The sequence below is a fragment of the Cyclopterus lumpus genome, chromosome 20, assembly GCF_009769545.1.
Source record: "Cyclopterus lumpus isolate fCycLum1 chromosome 20, fCycLum1.pri, whole genome shotgun sequence".
Taxonomy (NCBI): domain Eukaryota; kingdom Metazoa; phylum Chordata; class Actinopteri; order Perciformes; family Cyclopteridae; genus Cyclopterus; species Cyclopterus lumpus.
The window spans coordinates 6879423-6896840 of NC_046985.1; the positions used below are offsets into that span (position 1 = coordinate 6879423).

Sequence of the window (17418 nt, forward strand, 5' to 3'; positions counted from 1 at the left end):
ACATCATTTTGTTGTATTCATGTACATTTTTCATATATTTTACAGGACTCATTTTGGCATGCAAGACATTTTTCAAACATTTCCTGTCATTATTTAATTAATAGAAGATATTGTAACATAGTGTAACGTTTTGAAACACATTGCCTTGTCTCTTTTCGGTGTTTCATGTAAATATCAAGTCGCTGATGTTTAAAACTTTGCAGGGGTTTTCATGGCCATACATTTCCTCCGAGGAAATGATTATGGAGAGCTGTCAAAATTGTTTCTGCTGCCCGTTCCTTTTGTTCAAATGTGCCAAATTCTGTTTTGTCATTTGAGAAAACTCTTACCAAAGGAACAGATACAACCACTAAAGTAGGCTTAAGTAGCAGTCTTGACTTTGATATGTTTTTTTTGTCATGCAGTGTTATTTGATTATTTACTTCTTATTGTTAATTACGCTTGATTACAAACATGAAATGGAGATATGCAAAGATTAAAATGACAATTGTGTATATTTAAAGATGATTTTGTGCAATATGTGGATGTTACTGAAGACCTGGGGGCATTTTAGGGCTATGAACAAGTGCTGTATACTATGATGGATACTTGAATCCAGGTTTGATTGCTGTTCAAACCACACGTGAGTCGAACAAACTGAATAATATGAGCAGAGACAACACTAATTGCATTTTATGAGCAGGGCTGGCAGAAGTTTTTGTTACGATGACGGGGCTTTAACGTTGTCAGGCTTGTACATGTTTTGTCACACAGTCATAACTGTCGGAGGTTTTAAATACTTTTCTTGTTATCTATCTTGTGCCTTAAAAAAAACCCTGCTATGTAATGTTTGCCTTCTTAATGTTATTATTTTTGAATGATATGATGCCTCATGGGTTTTGAGGAATAAATGTTTTCTCTTGTGAAAAATGGTCTCGCTGTTTCTTTTACGTTGGTCCTTCTGTTCAGCAACAAAGACTATACATTCTTTCCACTTTAAATATGATATGTTATCAGTGGTGGAAAAAATACTCAGAGCAGTTACCTAAGTAAAAGTATATATAACACAGTGTAGGAATATTATTTTAAGAGTACACATCCTGCATTTGAAGTACAAAAGTATCTGCATCAGAATGTACGAAATAATAGTGTAGTGTATAATATATTAGTGATTAATATATTATTGTTACTGGAATGCTATTTGTTTTGTATCAATAATCTGAATCTGTAAAGGAACTAGTAACTATATATATATGCAATAAATGACGTGGAGTTAAGAGAAAAATATTTCCCTCTTAAAATATTGTGGAGTTGAGTAAGTAAAGTACCTCAAAACTGAGAACAGTAGGCTACTGGAGTTCATGTGTGTGTACTTTCCACTGCATACCATGAGAGGGTTGGTGCCTCTTGCGCAAAACATTGAACCGCAGCATAATTTCCCTTGAGGATTGGCGTTGTAATCGATAAGGCAAATATCCTATAGAATAAAAATAATCACGTGTCCATCTTCTACAGCGTAAAGCCATTGTAAAGACATGGATCCGGTAAATACGCCACAAGTCTGTAAAACATTATGCGATGACTTGTCGCCATCTAGTGGCGGAGGGAGCAAATGGCAGTATTACGTCATCGTGTTAGGAGACGTTACAACGTCATGACGCGGCCGAATCAAAATTTGCGCGGGTTTGCTGTTGTTATGGGAGGCTGTCATCCAGCGGTTTGTCGGCTCACACAATTATAAATAAAAAGGTAACTGACGAAGCTATTAGTTGGTTTTTTTTTTTACCACCCTGATTATAAGTCTTAATACTTTGAGTACCGACGGACAAAGTCAAATTAACTTCCGCAATTAACACTTTTAACGGTAACACGGGCAAAACGGGGGCAGCCATGTTTGTTTTGTTTTTGTTAAAGTGACGTTACTCTCTTCTAAAAGTATCGACGCGTGCTTAACTTGACCGTTCACTGTTCTCTTGGGTTCAGGTTTACTGGGACTCTTCACGGCGGAAACATGTCGAAGCGAGACGCGTTTTTAGAGGCTGCCTGTCGGGAGAAAGTGGAGGACTTCCTCCACTTCATCCAGCTCCATGTGAGTCACTTCCAGCTACATGAATTAAATATAAACCCTTCAAAATGAGCATAGAGTTGAATCAACAACTCTAAAACAGTTTTAGCATGTTTTATAACTGGCAACCTGATGCAGGGGGACCTTAAATATACTAATTGTGAACTGCAGATAGCAACTGTAAACTGTAGTAGAGGTACAATTTGGGAAGTCGTATGTATTTTGGGAATATCCTTTGGGAAATTAGTCTTCAATGTGATTTGGTCTGACAGTCTTCTCTTCACTGTCAAATGCATATTTTTTTTAGTTTTAATTTAAGGAGTTTAATTCAGTAAAGCACAGCTTTAAAAATAAATAAAAGCAGCTATTTAAATTTATAAGCAAAAGTTTGGTATTTTACTTCATTATTGGTGATCCAAAGTGGAACAAATGTATTTTCTATAAGTCGTCTACTGCTGGGAGTAAGATGTCGTGTGGCAGTGTTTCGATATCTTGTATGTGTGTATCCTGTATGTCTCAAGTCGTTTCTCTTGTCCGTGTCACCGAGCAGAAGGACAAAGCGGAGCCTTTCGATGTGGAGGAGGTGGTGCAGGAGATGCCCAGGAACCAGAGATTGACTCTCTGGGGGAAACTGGGCTCACTCCTGCAGGACGTCCTGCAGGAGTTGCCTCCAGAGCGCTGGGCGCAGGGCGGGGAAGAGGGCATGGAAGTGGAGTCAGCTGCGGATCCTGTGAGTTTGTCCACAGTTGTGACATTAACTTTGATATGCTGTTGTTTAGATTTGTGTTAAACTATGAATCAATACATTGTTGTTGATATCCACTGTTAACATTTCCTTCAGACACATGTCATGGCTGTTGTGGATGGCGTAACACTCGTGGCTGATGTGTCCATAAAGGTCCTAGAGGACGGTGACGCCTACAATGCCCTTCTGGAAATTATCCACAGGCTTCACAGTCAGTGTCCTTTCTGAGTTTCCTCTCTCCTAAATTGATGTCTTCAGGTACATCCAATATTGTTTACTTAAGGTGATGTCCGTGTTTCCCTCAGATGTTCTGGTGTCACTGCCTGTCTCAGAGGCCCCTCTGCAGCTCCATATCCACACGCTGTGCGAGGCCTGGTGGAAGAAGGGGCTGAAGGAGAAAGAACAGTTTGGCCGCACTGCTTTCCTCATCTCGCTGCAGAAGAGCTTCACTTTGAAGAAACCTGTCAGTAATTGTCCTGTTGTGCATGTCCTGTTGTGCTTTTCGGTGGCCTTTAGGTCATGAGTTTTGTTATATTCTTGTTGTAAACGTCGATGCTTTCTCTCTGTTGTCAGGGTGTTGAGATCCAGAGAGTCTGGAGTCTCCACGATGTGCTTTTAAGTTTGGACTACACATCAGAAGAAAACAAGCAGATAATCGACTTGTTGCTCCAGTGCTTTCATCGCCCCAATTACATTAGAAACGATGACGTGAGTAGAGTGATATCAAGCCGCAGTGTATGTTTGAGTCTCTGCTTTGAATCTTATTGTCGTGGTTTCGTCTTTTAGCTGTCGACCTGATGATGTGTACCTTGTCTCAGGGAAAGCGATTCCTGGTGTTTCTTTTCAGCTGGAACGTCGACTTCATCATCATCATTCACGGCACCATTAAAAACCAGCTGGAGTTTTATAACAAGTAAGAAGCTTGCTTTATTCAGTTTAAATGTAAGCAATGTTGTCTTCATGTCATTTACCAATTAATTGTTCTGTGCAGGACCATGACCACTCATATTATGGAGATCTACTTCAGAGCATGGAAGAAGGCTAGCGGGGATTTCCTGGAGAAGATTGAGAGCTCATGCATTCAGGATTTCATGCAGAATGCGATCTTCCTTCCTAGAGCATCTCCTGTCCACGCCAAAGTCCGCCAGGTGGACTTGTTAGCCGCTTCATACATTTGTTACCCGAGCATTGAAGCTTATGATGTGCACAGTATACTCACTTTGTGTCGTCTCCTCGCTCTCATATGCAGATTGTGAGCTATTTCCACTCGAGGAAAGGCTGTAACAAGTTGGACAAGATGCTCTGTAATCTCTACAAGCCCATTCTCTGGAAAGCTTTAAGTGTACGGCAACAGAACTCTTAACTGCATTCATTACTAGTTATTTAATATTTTAATCTAGTCTAATGTGTTTGCGTTTGCTTTCCTTAGGTTCCGAACTTTGAGGTGCGTGCAAATGCCACTTTGCTTTTCACCGAGGCGTTCCCAGTCCACGACCCGGAGCAGAACAACAAGAATATAGATGAGGCCATTCAAAAGCAGCTGGACACGGCAATGGTGAGAACGATTGAAAACATTCGTCTACTTTTTGTTGTGAGGAAACTTGGAGATATGATGGGCTGTAAAATCCACAACACACAGACGCTGAGCTTTGAAAGGAGCAAAAAGCGCCACTCTTCTAACCACCTATCGCTCATCCTCAGAGCCTCCTTGATGACCCTCATCCTACCGTACGCTGCAATGCCATCCTGGGAGTCTGTAAGATCCTCTCTAAGTGCTGGGAGCTCCTCCCTCCCACAATCGTCACAGACTTCCTGAAGAAGCTGGTGATGGAGCTGGCGTCTGACAGCAGCTCCCCTGATGTCCGGTGCTCAGTCTTTAAGGTCGGTCCTGATGTCCAGTATATTGTCCTGGAAAATATTAACATGGTTAGCCCTCCTTAAAGTTAGATTACTATTATATAAATCTTATCCAGGGTGTTCAACAAACTGGCAGTATTAAGTCAAGCTAGAAATTACAATAATTAGGCTGTTTTGTCCAGATTTTGTGATGCCAAATTGCATGTGTTATTTACTGCACACAGAATTAGCGCAGCTGATTTTATTGGCAGTAGACAGGATATTTAATGACTCGTGGTTTGTGTAATGTTTTCCCCAGTGTCTGACTATTGTCTTGGACAACAGTCTCAGCCATCCACTATTGGAAAGGCTCCTGCCTACCCTCAAATACAGCCTTCATGACAACTCGGAGAAAGTCCGCATAGTGTTCCTGGACATGCTCATCAAGGTCAAGGCGGTGCGCGCTGCCAAGGTACTGTATGTTTAGGGTTTCTTTTTGCTTTATGGAACAATATAATACAATGCAAACTATAAAAGTGCACTCAGAAGGGTGCAGAGCTCTGCCTGGAGTGTCTCTCTCCCTTTCCAAAAAATAAAAATAAAAGTTGAATCTGACTCCGTTGCTCCTCTTGGTGACCTTTCAGTCAAGATGGTGGCGAAGACAACAAATAATATTCATCTGGTATCGTGCCTAACTTTAGTGTTTCATAATAATCTGGTTAAAAATAAGACCAAACAATGCATGTCAGTTGGTTAGCCACAACAAAGGCCAAAGGTAAGGTAGCTAGACTAAAGACTAGGAAAGACTTGTTTCTAGCCTAACCGATTGTCGGAAAAGCTTTTTGCTTCTCGAGCAGTCGTTGAAGACTTGTTGCCGCTAACAGCCGGTTAAGGTGCGCGAGGAGTCAGACTATATATTAAGTTATTAGCCCTTCAAACACAAAGAAAAGTCAGAATATATACTTACGTATGATATTAACAATCAAGACACCGGAAAGGATGTATTCCCCATATAAACAATTGAGACACAATCCACTTACAAGATGCAAGTTAATGCCACGTGTAAACGATAACAAATAAATAAATAAGAGGTTTCTTGTGTACCCCGGTCCAGTTTTGGGACGTGTGCAACATGGACCACCTGCTGGCCCGCCTGGCTATCGATTCCCATCCGGTTTCCAAGCGCGTTGTCGATCTGCTCTTCAAGTCCTTCTTCCCCGTCAACGAGGCGGAGAGGGAGTGGTGCTCCCGCTGCATCACCCTCATCCAGATGAACCCCATGGCTGCCAGGAAGTTCTACCAGCACGTCCACAGACACACAGCCCCGACTAACATAAGTAAGTGATGTGTGGACATGGCAGACATTTTGGAAGCCTAATAAAAGACTAGCCAGTAAACGTATGTAAACTCGTATGTTGCTTTTGTGGTTCGTTCATCCATTGTTTCGTCTTCTCTTGCAGTAAAGATGATGTTGGCCATTCGCCGTGCCGTGAACAGCTGTATCCAGACTGACTGCGACGTCTCCGAGATTAATGACGGCAACAAGGAGAACAGCGAAGTGAGACGTGGAAGTTGTTCATTTTTAAATATTTTGTTGTTTAATGAAGATAGTTACTTTACTTTATATCCACAAATTAAAAGTAAATATTTTGTCCTAAAATTGCTTGTTCTGTTAAAACAGAAGTAAAATATCCAAAGATATGATTTACAATCAGTTACTGTTTTAGATTTTAAAAAGGTGACGACAAATGCAGACAAAAGGTTGATATTATCGGTACTTAATTACGATAAATACATAATTCAAGGTGACTATAGCTACATAATTTGTCTGCTTGAATCCTATTTGATCCACAGGTTGCTGTTCTGCAGCTTTACAATTAAACCTTAATAAGATAAGATGAAAAGGTTTGCTGTGTGTCTGAGTTCATGAGTTTGATCTCAGCAGGCTGAACCTCTGTTTGGGAAAGACATGGCCGTCGTGTCCAGTCTGCTGGAGATCGTGGTCATCCTGTGGAGAAGTGTGGAGAAGGCCCTGAAACTAAACAAAGAGGCCCAGAAGTACACTTTTGCCAAGTTTGGAAATGTCATGTCCAAGTATTTCCAGGCTTTTGAGGTACTTCAACCTCCCTCTGTTTTTATTTTTCACTTTACATTTTTTTTCTTCCATGAATGAACAAGTATTACTGTAAAACTTTCTTGCTTTGTCTGTCCAGGATGAGCGATGTACCGTTCCTCTCATACAGCTGGCCTCGTTCATGCCCCCAGCTGCAGTTCCAACATTCAGGTAAGCCGTAACGCATCTCTCCGCCTCTCCGCAGCATTCTACTCTTTTGTTGTGCTCTCTAAGCCGCCTCTCTCATCCTGCTCCCAGCTGCGGCGTCCTGTCCAGACTGCGGAGGATGGACTCGGGAGCAGTGCCAACACAGTACGGCCAGCTGCTGGACTGCATGTGCAGCTGGGGCCTGGCAGCCGACATCCTCGAACTCATCACTGACTGGCTCACTGAGGCTCTGCCCAAGCAAGGGGTCAGTGAACGCGACACCAAAGGGCCTGACTTATTGTGAATGATGTGGAGAGGTTTCATCCAAACACGGGACCCTCGTTGCTCTTTGTAAAAAAAACTCATCTTTCTTTCGGCTTCAGGACAACACCAAACGAAAGGTGCGTATCCAGGAGACGGTGGAGGCCAAACCAGACCTGGCACTGGCTTACCTGGAGTACCTGTTCAGCCACACGTTAGCACGGGAGAAAGTCCTGGCTCTTGGCCCGCAACCTCTGAAGCAGCTCCATACAGTTCTAGGAAACTGGAGGGTATGTTGGATATTATTCACCATCATACCTGTCCTCCTCGAGAAGCAGCTTTCCTGTGACGTGTGCGTCGGTGTGATATTCGTCTCAACAGTCGGTGCTGTATGCTCACTTCAGCTCCTCCGCTGAAGATCCCAAAGGTCCCGGCGTGGAGACGGCGCTGAAAGTCTTCATGCATCACGGACGTCTCGGTGCACACCTGCAACACAGTGTGAGTTTCTACTTTTGCACACATTGCTTCTCATCCTTTTCATCCAGTTAAAATAAAATATGGATAATCAATTCATGTTTTCAGTAATTGTTCAAGTAAACATTGACACATTCACACGCCCAGCTTCTCTAATGGCAGGATGTGCAGCTTCTGTTAGTTATATGTTTAAAGTGAACTGAACACCTTTTTTGAACCTTTGAACATATGAAACTAAACATAAATTTTTTTACATTTCCCAGACCAAATGATTAGTCGATATTGAAAGTAATCGCCCTACAGTAGGTGTTAAGGCGGGGAAGAGACCTCTAATATTTTTTCCCTTGCTCACATTTTTCCAGATGACCTTTACTTTCTGACAAGCCCAAATAGTGTTGTTTGGGTTTCCGTGTCCAGATATAATTGTTTTCCTTTTGTAAACTACAAACTTGGGTTAAAGGTAAACAGTTAAAAGATGAAACCCTTTATTCTGTCCTAGTCCTCAGAGGGTCGACACTACCTGCTCTCTCTGGAGGATGTGGCAGCGTGGGTAGCCGAGAGGGTGCTGCCCTTCCTGGCTAAACGTACCAACGAGGATGAGGAGGAGGATGAGGAGGAGGAGAAGTTTCAGTCACTTGCTGCACAGATAACTGAGGTGAGCTCTATTATTACTAATGTAAACATTAAGCTCCGAAAAGCCAACTTGCATGTTGAGAAACGTCCACCAAAAGCATTAATTGAGCCCAAAGAAATATGTGTTGGGCATATTTTATTGAGCCTTGCCCGAATATAATTAGTGAAACCAAAACGACTTCCTGAATGTGCGGCCGCATTGGGCGCCGGCATTTAATTTGGGCAAATGTGTGAAATGTGTGAAGAGAGCTGAGACACACTTCTCCAGAGCAGTTCTAAAGTGGGTACATTTTCACAATAGAATATTACTGCTGCACATACAATTGGTATTTGTGTTATTGTGATGAAGTAAATTAATGTTTTTGTCATTATATCTTACCAACATGCCAATTACCATCACCTCAAATTGGAACCTAAGAGCTCTCAGTAGAATATATTTGTGACACCTGTTGATACCAAACATAATTGTGGAGCCACTGTGAGAACCGAGAGTTATGGATGGATGGATGAATAGATGGATGGATGGATGAATGGATGCGAGTGCCACAATGGAAGTGCATCTGTATCTCCTCGAAATATTTTTTGCCGCGCAGTCATTTATGTGAATTGCAAAGTCAGTCCATGCAAGAGGATTTCTCTGCCGGCAAACGCACACTTCTCACAAATTAAATCAAATCAAATCTCTTTGTTCATAAATTGCCCGTTTAGATTTTGTGTCTTGCTCGTTTTTCACTGAAACGCACAGCCTTTTGCACAGTTGTGTTGTTATCCAAAACATTAAGTTTTGTGGAGCCTCTTTGCCTCCTTCTTCCAGGGCTTTCAGTTTTGCTCGGTAAATTTAGATTCCTCATCACACATTCATGTCCATGCCCGCTCGTGCTCATACTGCCACACGGGCTCATGGGCTTTATTTGTGCCATTATTCTCCCACTGTCACCACATGACTGCTGTGAACAGATATTGAAAATAACCCTGTTTTAGTGCCCGTCTTATTAATGCTAGGGGGGGGGGGTCTCATCTCTATTTGTTGTGGATTTTAATAAGTGTTCTGTTTTTGGACTATGACGTATACGAGTATAATGTTTTTCTTCACCGTGATGATCATTATGCATTTTACCAGAGTTTCCTGTCAGTGTGCCGAGATGTTTTACTTGTGGGTTTGGCCGACGACACGTTCAAGGGTAAAATCCTCCACTTGTGCTCGCTCACCCTCCTCTCAGGTGAGTGTTTCAAAAGTCTTTTATTGTGAAAATTACAGCACGGGTTCTGGCACACGGCTATTCTATAACTGAAAGATTTAACAGAAGCTCGAGTTTTCACTTTTTCTTTCCCTGAGTTGACCTCTTTACACACAATGTATTTTCCTTGGTGTTTCCAGAGGCCGGACACCTGTGTATTCCTGCAGTGCTAATGATTTTGAAGGAGGTGGCAGACGGCTTCGTACCCGAGGACAACAACAACAACAACAACAGCAGCAGCCAGGCTCAGGAGGATGCAACCACTGTTGTTCTGGGTGTGGTGGCCAACATCTTCCAGAAGATTATAGAGCTCTTGGCTCGCCGGCTTAAGAAGGAGCCAGAGGAGGGCGAACGGGTACGTAGACGTTTTGATTTCTTTCTTTCATTACGACCTTATGCTGTCCATAAACGGAACTGTCCTCTCAATATTCCAGCACCGTACAGCTTTCTCTACTTGACCTTTCTCCTCCTTTTTATGTCTTGTGTTATGAACATCTCCTTCTTTGTGCCCTCACTTAGCTGTGTCAGTCAGCCGTTCCCAGCCTGGCAGGCTTCCTCCAGGTGGCTCAGGCCTGGGACAAAGCACCTCTCTCCGGCGTCTTCTCTACTCTCTTCGCTGTCGTCGTCGTGGAGAAGAGACATTTGCTTCAGAAGGTACGACCGACCTGCCGGAGCATTTGTCTTTTCCCAATATCCCACGCGTCCTGGGCGTGTGATGGGCGACTCGACCGATGGCGTTCTCGAGCAACTCAATTAAGGCGATGATGAATGATGCTGTGTTCTTGTTTTTAAAAGATTACCCACCCTGAAGAGGTGATCACCCCAGAGTCAGTGGAGGACATGCCTCCTCTGTCCAGTATCCTCCTGTCTGTCATCCTCAAGTCCTCCTCTCTGACCAGGTAAATATCCTCCGTTCACTTTCTGTTACTCTGTTTCTGTCTTTCGTCTGTTTAGTTTAATACATTTGCATGAACTAAATGTAATGCATCTGGCTTTATTTGTTTTTAATGCGTCCTTCAGGGCATTTTTAACAGAAGTCAGCTCGTCTTTCGACTCTGAGGCCATCAGCAGTCTGAATGAACTGGCTGCCGTCCTGCACGTCTTGGCGGTCGTCAGACACAGTGAGTTTAAGTGATATGAATTTAGATTAGAATTTTAGTTTCCCTCGACATTTAAAAACAAAGCAGATCGGATAATGTTTTTCCTTTTTTTTGTTATGTGACATTTTTAGCGGGGCAGTCCAAAGCAGGTTTGAAGAGCGCCGCCACATCTGTGCTGCAGCAGATTCACAAACATGCAGTCGCATCAGAAGACACCAGAGACATCCAGAGGTAAGCGGGAGGACAGGAGACCGTTACAATGTTTTCTTCAGATAAACTGTGGATCAATAAATTCATAGATTTTTGGTATACGAGCTGTCAAGACTAACCTTTGTATCCCCTTCTGCTACAGGGTTATTTACGAATCTTCTGTGAAGACCTTAAATGAAATTCTGGATTTATGAGTTGACCTATTTGATGGGTATTATCTGCCTCATATTTGTATGTTATGAAGCCGAGGAGAGCAGTATCATGTCTGCCTGGCTGTTAGCGTTACAGACTCTCAGTTGCTGGCAGACAAAAATGACTCAATTAAGTATTTAAACTCCACTGACCGGGCTTTTTACAACCCTTATGGCTTGGATTGAAATCTAAAGCTGGGGACAAGTGACTGTCTGTTTGCATGTTTTTCCAGATTGGCTCCACTTCTCTTTGTTTATTTATTTCTTGATGGCACACATTGCTAAAGTCTTGTCTCTCAGGATTTGTGCATTGATGATGTTGAGAAATATTGATGCAGAACCCCATAAAACCCAGAAATACTGTTTCTTAGATCGAGTGTTAATTATCTAAAAAGCTTTTGATCGCTTTTTTTTCTCACAATATCATATGAAATACATATATTTTTTCATGTCTCACTATGTATGTTTATGTATCTGTTGGTCTGTCAGCTGTAGCTCACGTTTATTAAGAATAAAACAATCCGTATCAATCAAACTAAACTTAATGGTTATTTCTTTCTCAGACTGCACAGCGGTTTTCTCGGTCATAACTCAACACGCAATAAATCATCCTTTCTTTATTCTTAAAGAGGAGTGGCTCCTATTTTCAGAACTCGCATGCTGTTTTACTTTAGTCAATATTAGTGATTGTGCACCCTAGGGACACAAGTTTAACGGTTATATCTGTTATTTTTAGCTACAAGGAGAGAGTAGTGCAAGTAAAATGTACGGTTCTGCAGCACTTAAATTTAAAATAAATGTGTTGGCTTGATCGCAGGTCTCGTTTTTTAAGAGGCGACATTTACTAGATTTGGTTAGCTGATCATGTAATACACTGCCGTGAAAAGTAAAAATGTTTATGTACTTGATTTATTTCAGAGGCAAATATTGTACTTTTACTCCACTGCATTAATCTGTTTGTTACCACTTACTTGCAGATTGAGACACAACACAGAGTATCAGTTTATAGAATAAATGACATTGTCACAGATTAAGCTACCCAACAGTATATATATATATATATATATATATATATATATATATATATATATATATTAATATTATGTGTATATAAAGTAAACATGTACTTTCATTTTACTCAAGTAAGACTTTGAATGCAGAACTTGTACAAGCAATGCAATATGTTTACATTGTAGTATTGCTACTTGTATTTAAGTAAATGATTGGAATACTTCTCCGCCACTCGGAAAATATTGTAGGCTTATGCTCAAAGAAATGCTTGGATGCATTTGTACTCTAAAATCACAAGGGGACTATTTTAATATGTATATTAATTCATGAGTGGTACTTTGAAGTTTTTGTATCCCAGATATGGATGGATGCAGATATGTGTGTTTATTTATATTTGTTTGTGTAATCTTTTTATTATTGTCAAGTTAATAAGGTGGGACCAATCCACCCAAACTTCCCGTAGCAGTTTATTGTGCCATATGTTGACCTTTTATGTTTTGTGTATGACAAGGTATTGGTTTGGTTGCACACAAAAAATAAAGACTATAATAAAATGCAGTCGTATGTATTTAAATTTTTCTGTGAAATTTGTAACTGTACTTATTTTTAAAAATGTTTTTGTCTCAGTCGAGCTAATAAGATGTGAAATTCATTATGTGTGTGTTTTTTTTTTTTTGTGCTGCTCTCACGGTTTCCGGGCAGTGATCATTCATAACCTCCTGTCTCCTCTACCATCCATCCCTCCATCCATCCCTCCATCCCTCCGTCCAGGGCGCTGTTGCAGGCTGCTCGCATCCTCCCTTCCTCACCATGTGTGTTTGACGTCAGAAACTTAGGAGGGGCTCCTCCGTTGAAGCTGGTTGCTGTTTGTGTTGCTGAACCAACGCCTGTGTTGTGTTGCCATTTAGCGATATAATATAAAATAATATATATATATATATATATATATATATATATATATATATATATATATATATATATATAGTGTTATTTTATTTCTTCACCCTTCTGCGCGTCTCCTCAAACATGCCTCTTTAGACCGAGTGTCGTCCGAGCAGCTCGCACCTGAGTCGGCGGTAGTCATGCTGTTTTCGCGGAGGTGTGCGATGGATTAGTCTGTGTCCAGGCAGCAGCGGCATGGCTTCCCCGTGGTGTCCCGTCCTCCTCGCTGCACTGGCGGCCAGCCTCTGCTCCTCACCTGCCCTTGCTGACAGAAAATTTGGTAAGCAGTTGTGTTTTTATGTTGCTCCATTGCTATACGATACACCAATAACCCTATTGTGTTGCATGTAAAAATCCACCTGGCTGTCTCGGTTTAGCTGGGGGTCGTTTATTAAACAAAACATTGCGAAAGTTGCTTTAAATTATAGTTTATTATTGTAGTATTTCTACGTGAGTGCACGTCGCCGTCTTCTTGCTGCTTCCTAAACTTGTGTTTTCCGGTTGTGGCTGTTTGGAGGAGATCTGAAGATCCAACTGGAAAAGTTACATAATCTATCAGGCCCGATGCATGAAGTGTTTACTGTGAGACTTGTACGATGAGCATGCTATTTATCTTAACTGATAGATTCATTACAAACAAACTGTAACGAGAGAAAAACAAGTTTTGCAGACTATAATGGCTTTCATACCCATAAAAAGGACTCTACACATGCCCTTAAGGAACATGCAATTTTAAATATGTGTTGATATCCTATGCCTCCTCAAGAAAGGGTCATCTTTCATACAGCCCTGTTTTCAGGCCCGGTTGTATATTGTCATTATATGTAATGTAATTTATCCTTGAGTTGTTCTTGCCTCAGACACTACGCTGTCTTTTGGAAAAGTATGGCACATGTCCAAAGTATGCCATATTAGAGAAACCATTGTAATAATTGTGTCTTTTGGTTAGACAGAAAGTGATTAAAGGCTCTCATTTGACTGTTTCAGGTGTGTGTTGTCTTACCACCTCCAATTTACACCTGTAATCACACTGGCTGGTCCAGGATCTGCAGTCGGTACGCATGCCAGTATAAACTTTATAATGAGCAAGAGGCAAATATAGGTCTCAGGTTGGCACTCCTGCTCTGTGATGATTCATACAGGCTCTGAGCTGCATCATATTCTTTATATTTACAGGCAGAGGGTGTCTACTCACTGTTAGGTTGTTTATTTTTTTAAATATTCATACATACAATCTTGTTGGCTATAGAGTCATCTGACATAAAATGGAAAGGACAGAACTTGTTATTTGACAAATGTTTTTGGTTAATTTATGCTTACAATACTTCGTGAATGAGTCAGTGTTTATTCCCAGAGTGCATTTCTTTCATTGAATTCTCACCATTTTTTTCTGTGTGTGCAGAAGAGGTCTCCATTCTCAGCAAGTGTCTGGGAGTTAGAGGTGTTTATTGTTATTAATGAGTCCCACTGCGGATTATGCTGTATCATTGGAAAGCTTAGGAGATCAAGGTGTGCTGCTATGATGTATATCTATATATCTATATATCTAATAACATGGGTTATTATATATATATATATATATATATATATATATATATATATATATATGCATGGGTGTGTTTGTGTGGTAGAGAGACAGTGAGAGTGTGCTGTGTGGGTGTTAATGTCCTGCCTGTCTGAGAGCACATGAAAGTCAGACGGGGAGAAATAAGTCTGCAGCTGCACGCTCTGAATGTGAAATGATTGAGCTGCAAAAAAAACGTGGTGTTGTACATTTTCCCTGTGCATAAGACAAAAAACCCGTCCAAAAACATGTCAACTTTCCAGATTCATAGTGCCTGAACCGTAGTGTCATCTCTTTAGCAGATGTATCTTGTGTAAGCTAGCAGGAGAGATAGCCGCGGCCAACGGATCTTTCCGTTATTTAAAATGATGTTGATCAGCCAACATCTTGGACATATAGTCTCTTATTCCACATAGTTACATGGGATGGTAGTTAAATCCAATCACGATGGAGATAAAAACCCAGCTGAACTCTTGCTAACGGTAACTAGCTTAGTCAGGTTGCAGTTAACTGCCATCTCATCTTTTGACTCCAGTGCAATTAAATGACTTTGTTTGGTAAAACTATACTTAATGTCAAATAGTCTTGTTAAATGTTGAATTAATAGATATTTTGATAAACAATATTTTGGACACACTTTTCTTAACAGATTCATTTAAAAATACGGTTAGTTGATTTACAGGCGGCCACCTAGCAAAACCGAAACACCTGTGTTGATGCCTTTTACTCTACCTTTAAATCACATTTCAATGTATTCAATTGTACATTCATTTATTATTTATTTCAGTAAGTATTGACAGTGGTCAAACACATAATTCTACACATCTTTTTTCCTTTTTTTTTTTTTTAAATGCACAAGAAAGACAAAATAAACACATTAAACTGCCTTGTTATTAAGTCTTATATTCTCAACTTGACTGCCTATGTAGTTCTCTGCATTCGGTCGGTAGGCCTCGAGTGTAGGTCAAGTCTGCCCCACATGGTTCAGAGTCACCCTGACCCTTACAGGATTACATAAACAGCAGTAAATTCTATACCGTTTGGTCATACTGTCTCTTCCAGGGTGACGCTCTGCTCTTCCAACAAACGGTAGAGGTCATGGGCGGGTGAACATGTTCTTTTCTGTGCTTTCGTGCTGGAGTGGCTCAACAACCAGCCTTGAGTCCAGAGCCTTTGAAGCGAGGCATAATTCATACGCATGCCTGCATTAGCCAAAGGGTGGTTATTGCTACCAGCGGGAAGTGTTTGACAAATTGAACAACACTGATACATGTTTGGGGGCGACTGTGGTTCAGTGGTGAGCAGGTTCGATCCCCAGCTCTGCTAGCCCATGTCGATGTGTCCTTGGGCAAGACACTTGACCCCAAAATTGCTCCCTTAGCTGTGCCTACTGTGGTTGAATGTGTATAAATGTTAGTTACTCCTGATGGGCAGGTGGCACCTTATCCACTGGGTGAATGATGACAAGTAGTGTTAAAATGCGGTCGGAAGACTAGAAAAGTGCTTTACAAGTACAGGTCTATTTACCATTTACATGTTAATTATGTCATAAATACATCCCGTTAGGCTGTGTAAAGTTTATCTTCTGATGAAAGATGGAAAAAAGGATGGAATTAAATAGAGGGTTGGAATCTTTTCTACTAAGTTTTATTTTAAGAGTGCAGGAAGGTTAATACCCTGTTTACACTAAGATAGGAAGAATATCCCTTGTGTAATTAATTCATTGACTACCGTAAAACACTACTACCGGATATTGTTGCGCATTAACACTCTGTTAACATTCTGCTCAGCATCTCTTTTCTGTTTGCAGAGGTTTGGCAGTGTCCTGAATCACAATAACAACCTCTGAACATCCTGTAGTTCCTTAACTAGACAGGCAGCCGATCTCCAGCTGCAAGGTCATGTTTTGTTGGCAAGAGAAATACTTCCAGCAAATTTGTTCAACAGAAACGGAATCGGCTAAAATAGGGAACTATCAATCCAGTCAACCATGAGTTTTTAAGTTCAGAATAGCTTTTGGGGATTTAAAAACATCCCTCCAACTCCCCACCAGGGTGTTAGCCCCTTTCTAATAGTGCATTCTCAAATCTAGCAACAACACGGAGATCAGACTCATTTAACATTTCCCTAAAGTGAGACTGCATGAAAAAAATACTTAATTACACCATATTGATTGTGTTGATTACCAAAGGCCTTGTGTAGAATTTGCAACAGACGCAAAGGATTCTGTCTCAGCTCACCCAAACCCACTCTCGAAATGACTTAAATTAAGGAGTGCAATTTGTATTGATGGATAGGGATATGTGACGGGGTCGCTTATCTCCAATATGTACATGGAGACATTGTCCTTTGAGGCTGTGCTGCAGGGGCTTCTCGTTACGGCTGGCTATCAGCAGCCATCTTCTAATATACCCAGACAAGTTAGATTTGATTCATAGCCTGCTGAGCTCTATCTATTTTGCCGCAGGCTTCCCGTAGATACCAGTGGTGATATCAACTATCTCAGAGTGGTTATAAATCATCTGAGTGAAGATAGACATTTTACAACTGTGTGGATTATGAGCATGGTGTATATCCAAGGGAGTTCAGACATCTTGCTTCACTGGTGGTGCTATGTTTGCATCCTATGTGTTGTGTGGTTTGTGTTGTCTTATTTTTGCCTGAGTTGCTAGGACACTCTCCGTCTGTCCCAGGGGAGCAGTAATTTATATGTGGTTTATCCTGGGAAAGAGCTTACTGTAGTTTACATAAGACAACATTGACAGGTAAATCGGTCAATATATGAGCTTAAGTGTGAAGTTTTATTTGAAAAAAGGGAAATATGAGAAGGAACCTCAATTGTACTTACAGTCTAATTAATATATATAAATGCGTAAATTATTAATAAGTCACATTTAGTTATTTGATCT

General features: G+C 41.0%; 1 protein-coding gene across 2 annotated transcripts; it reads left to right on the forward strand.

The window, feature by feature from the left end:
• Window positions 1–1618: 1618 nt before the first annotated feature.
• Window positions 1619–11532, forward strand: ncapg2 (non-SMC condensin II complex, subunit G2). 2 transcript variants are annotated; one of them, XM_034560515.1, is made up of 27 exons: window positions 1619–1728; window positions 1963–2068; window positions 2595–2774; window positions 2886–3000; window positions 3095–3252; window positions 3363–3497; window positions 3608–3702; window positions 3781–3937; window positions 4039–4131; window positions 4219–4344; window positions 4491–4670; window positions 4945–5097; window positions 5740–5962; window positions 6086–6183; window positions 6568–6738; window positions 6839–6909; window positions 6997–7150; window positions 7269–7436; window positions 7528–7644; window positions 8120–8275; window positions 9374–9473; window positions 9632–9846; window positions 10011–10145; window positions 10287–10390; window positions 10512–10612; window positions 10723–10822; window positions 10944–11532. In XM_034560515.1, exons 2-27 carry the CDS (start codon window positions 1991–1993, stop codon window positions 10993–10995), a joined length of 3435 nt encoding a protein of 1144 aa, XP_034416406.1. In that variant the 5' UTR covers window positions 1619–1728; window positions 1963–1990; the 3' UTR covers window positions 10996–11532. The 2 variants fall into 2 exon arrangements, with proteins under 2 accessions (XP_034416406.1, XP_034416407.1); XM_034560516.1 differs by having other exon boundaries at window positions 6571–6738.
• The last annotated feature ends 5886 nt before the right edge of the window (window positions 11533–17418 follow it).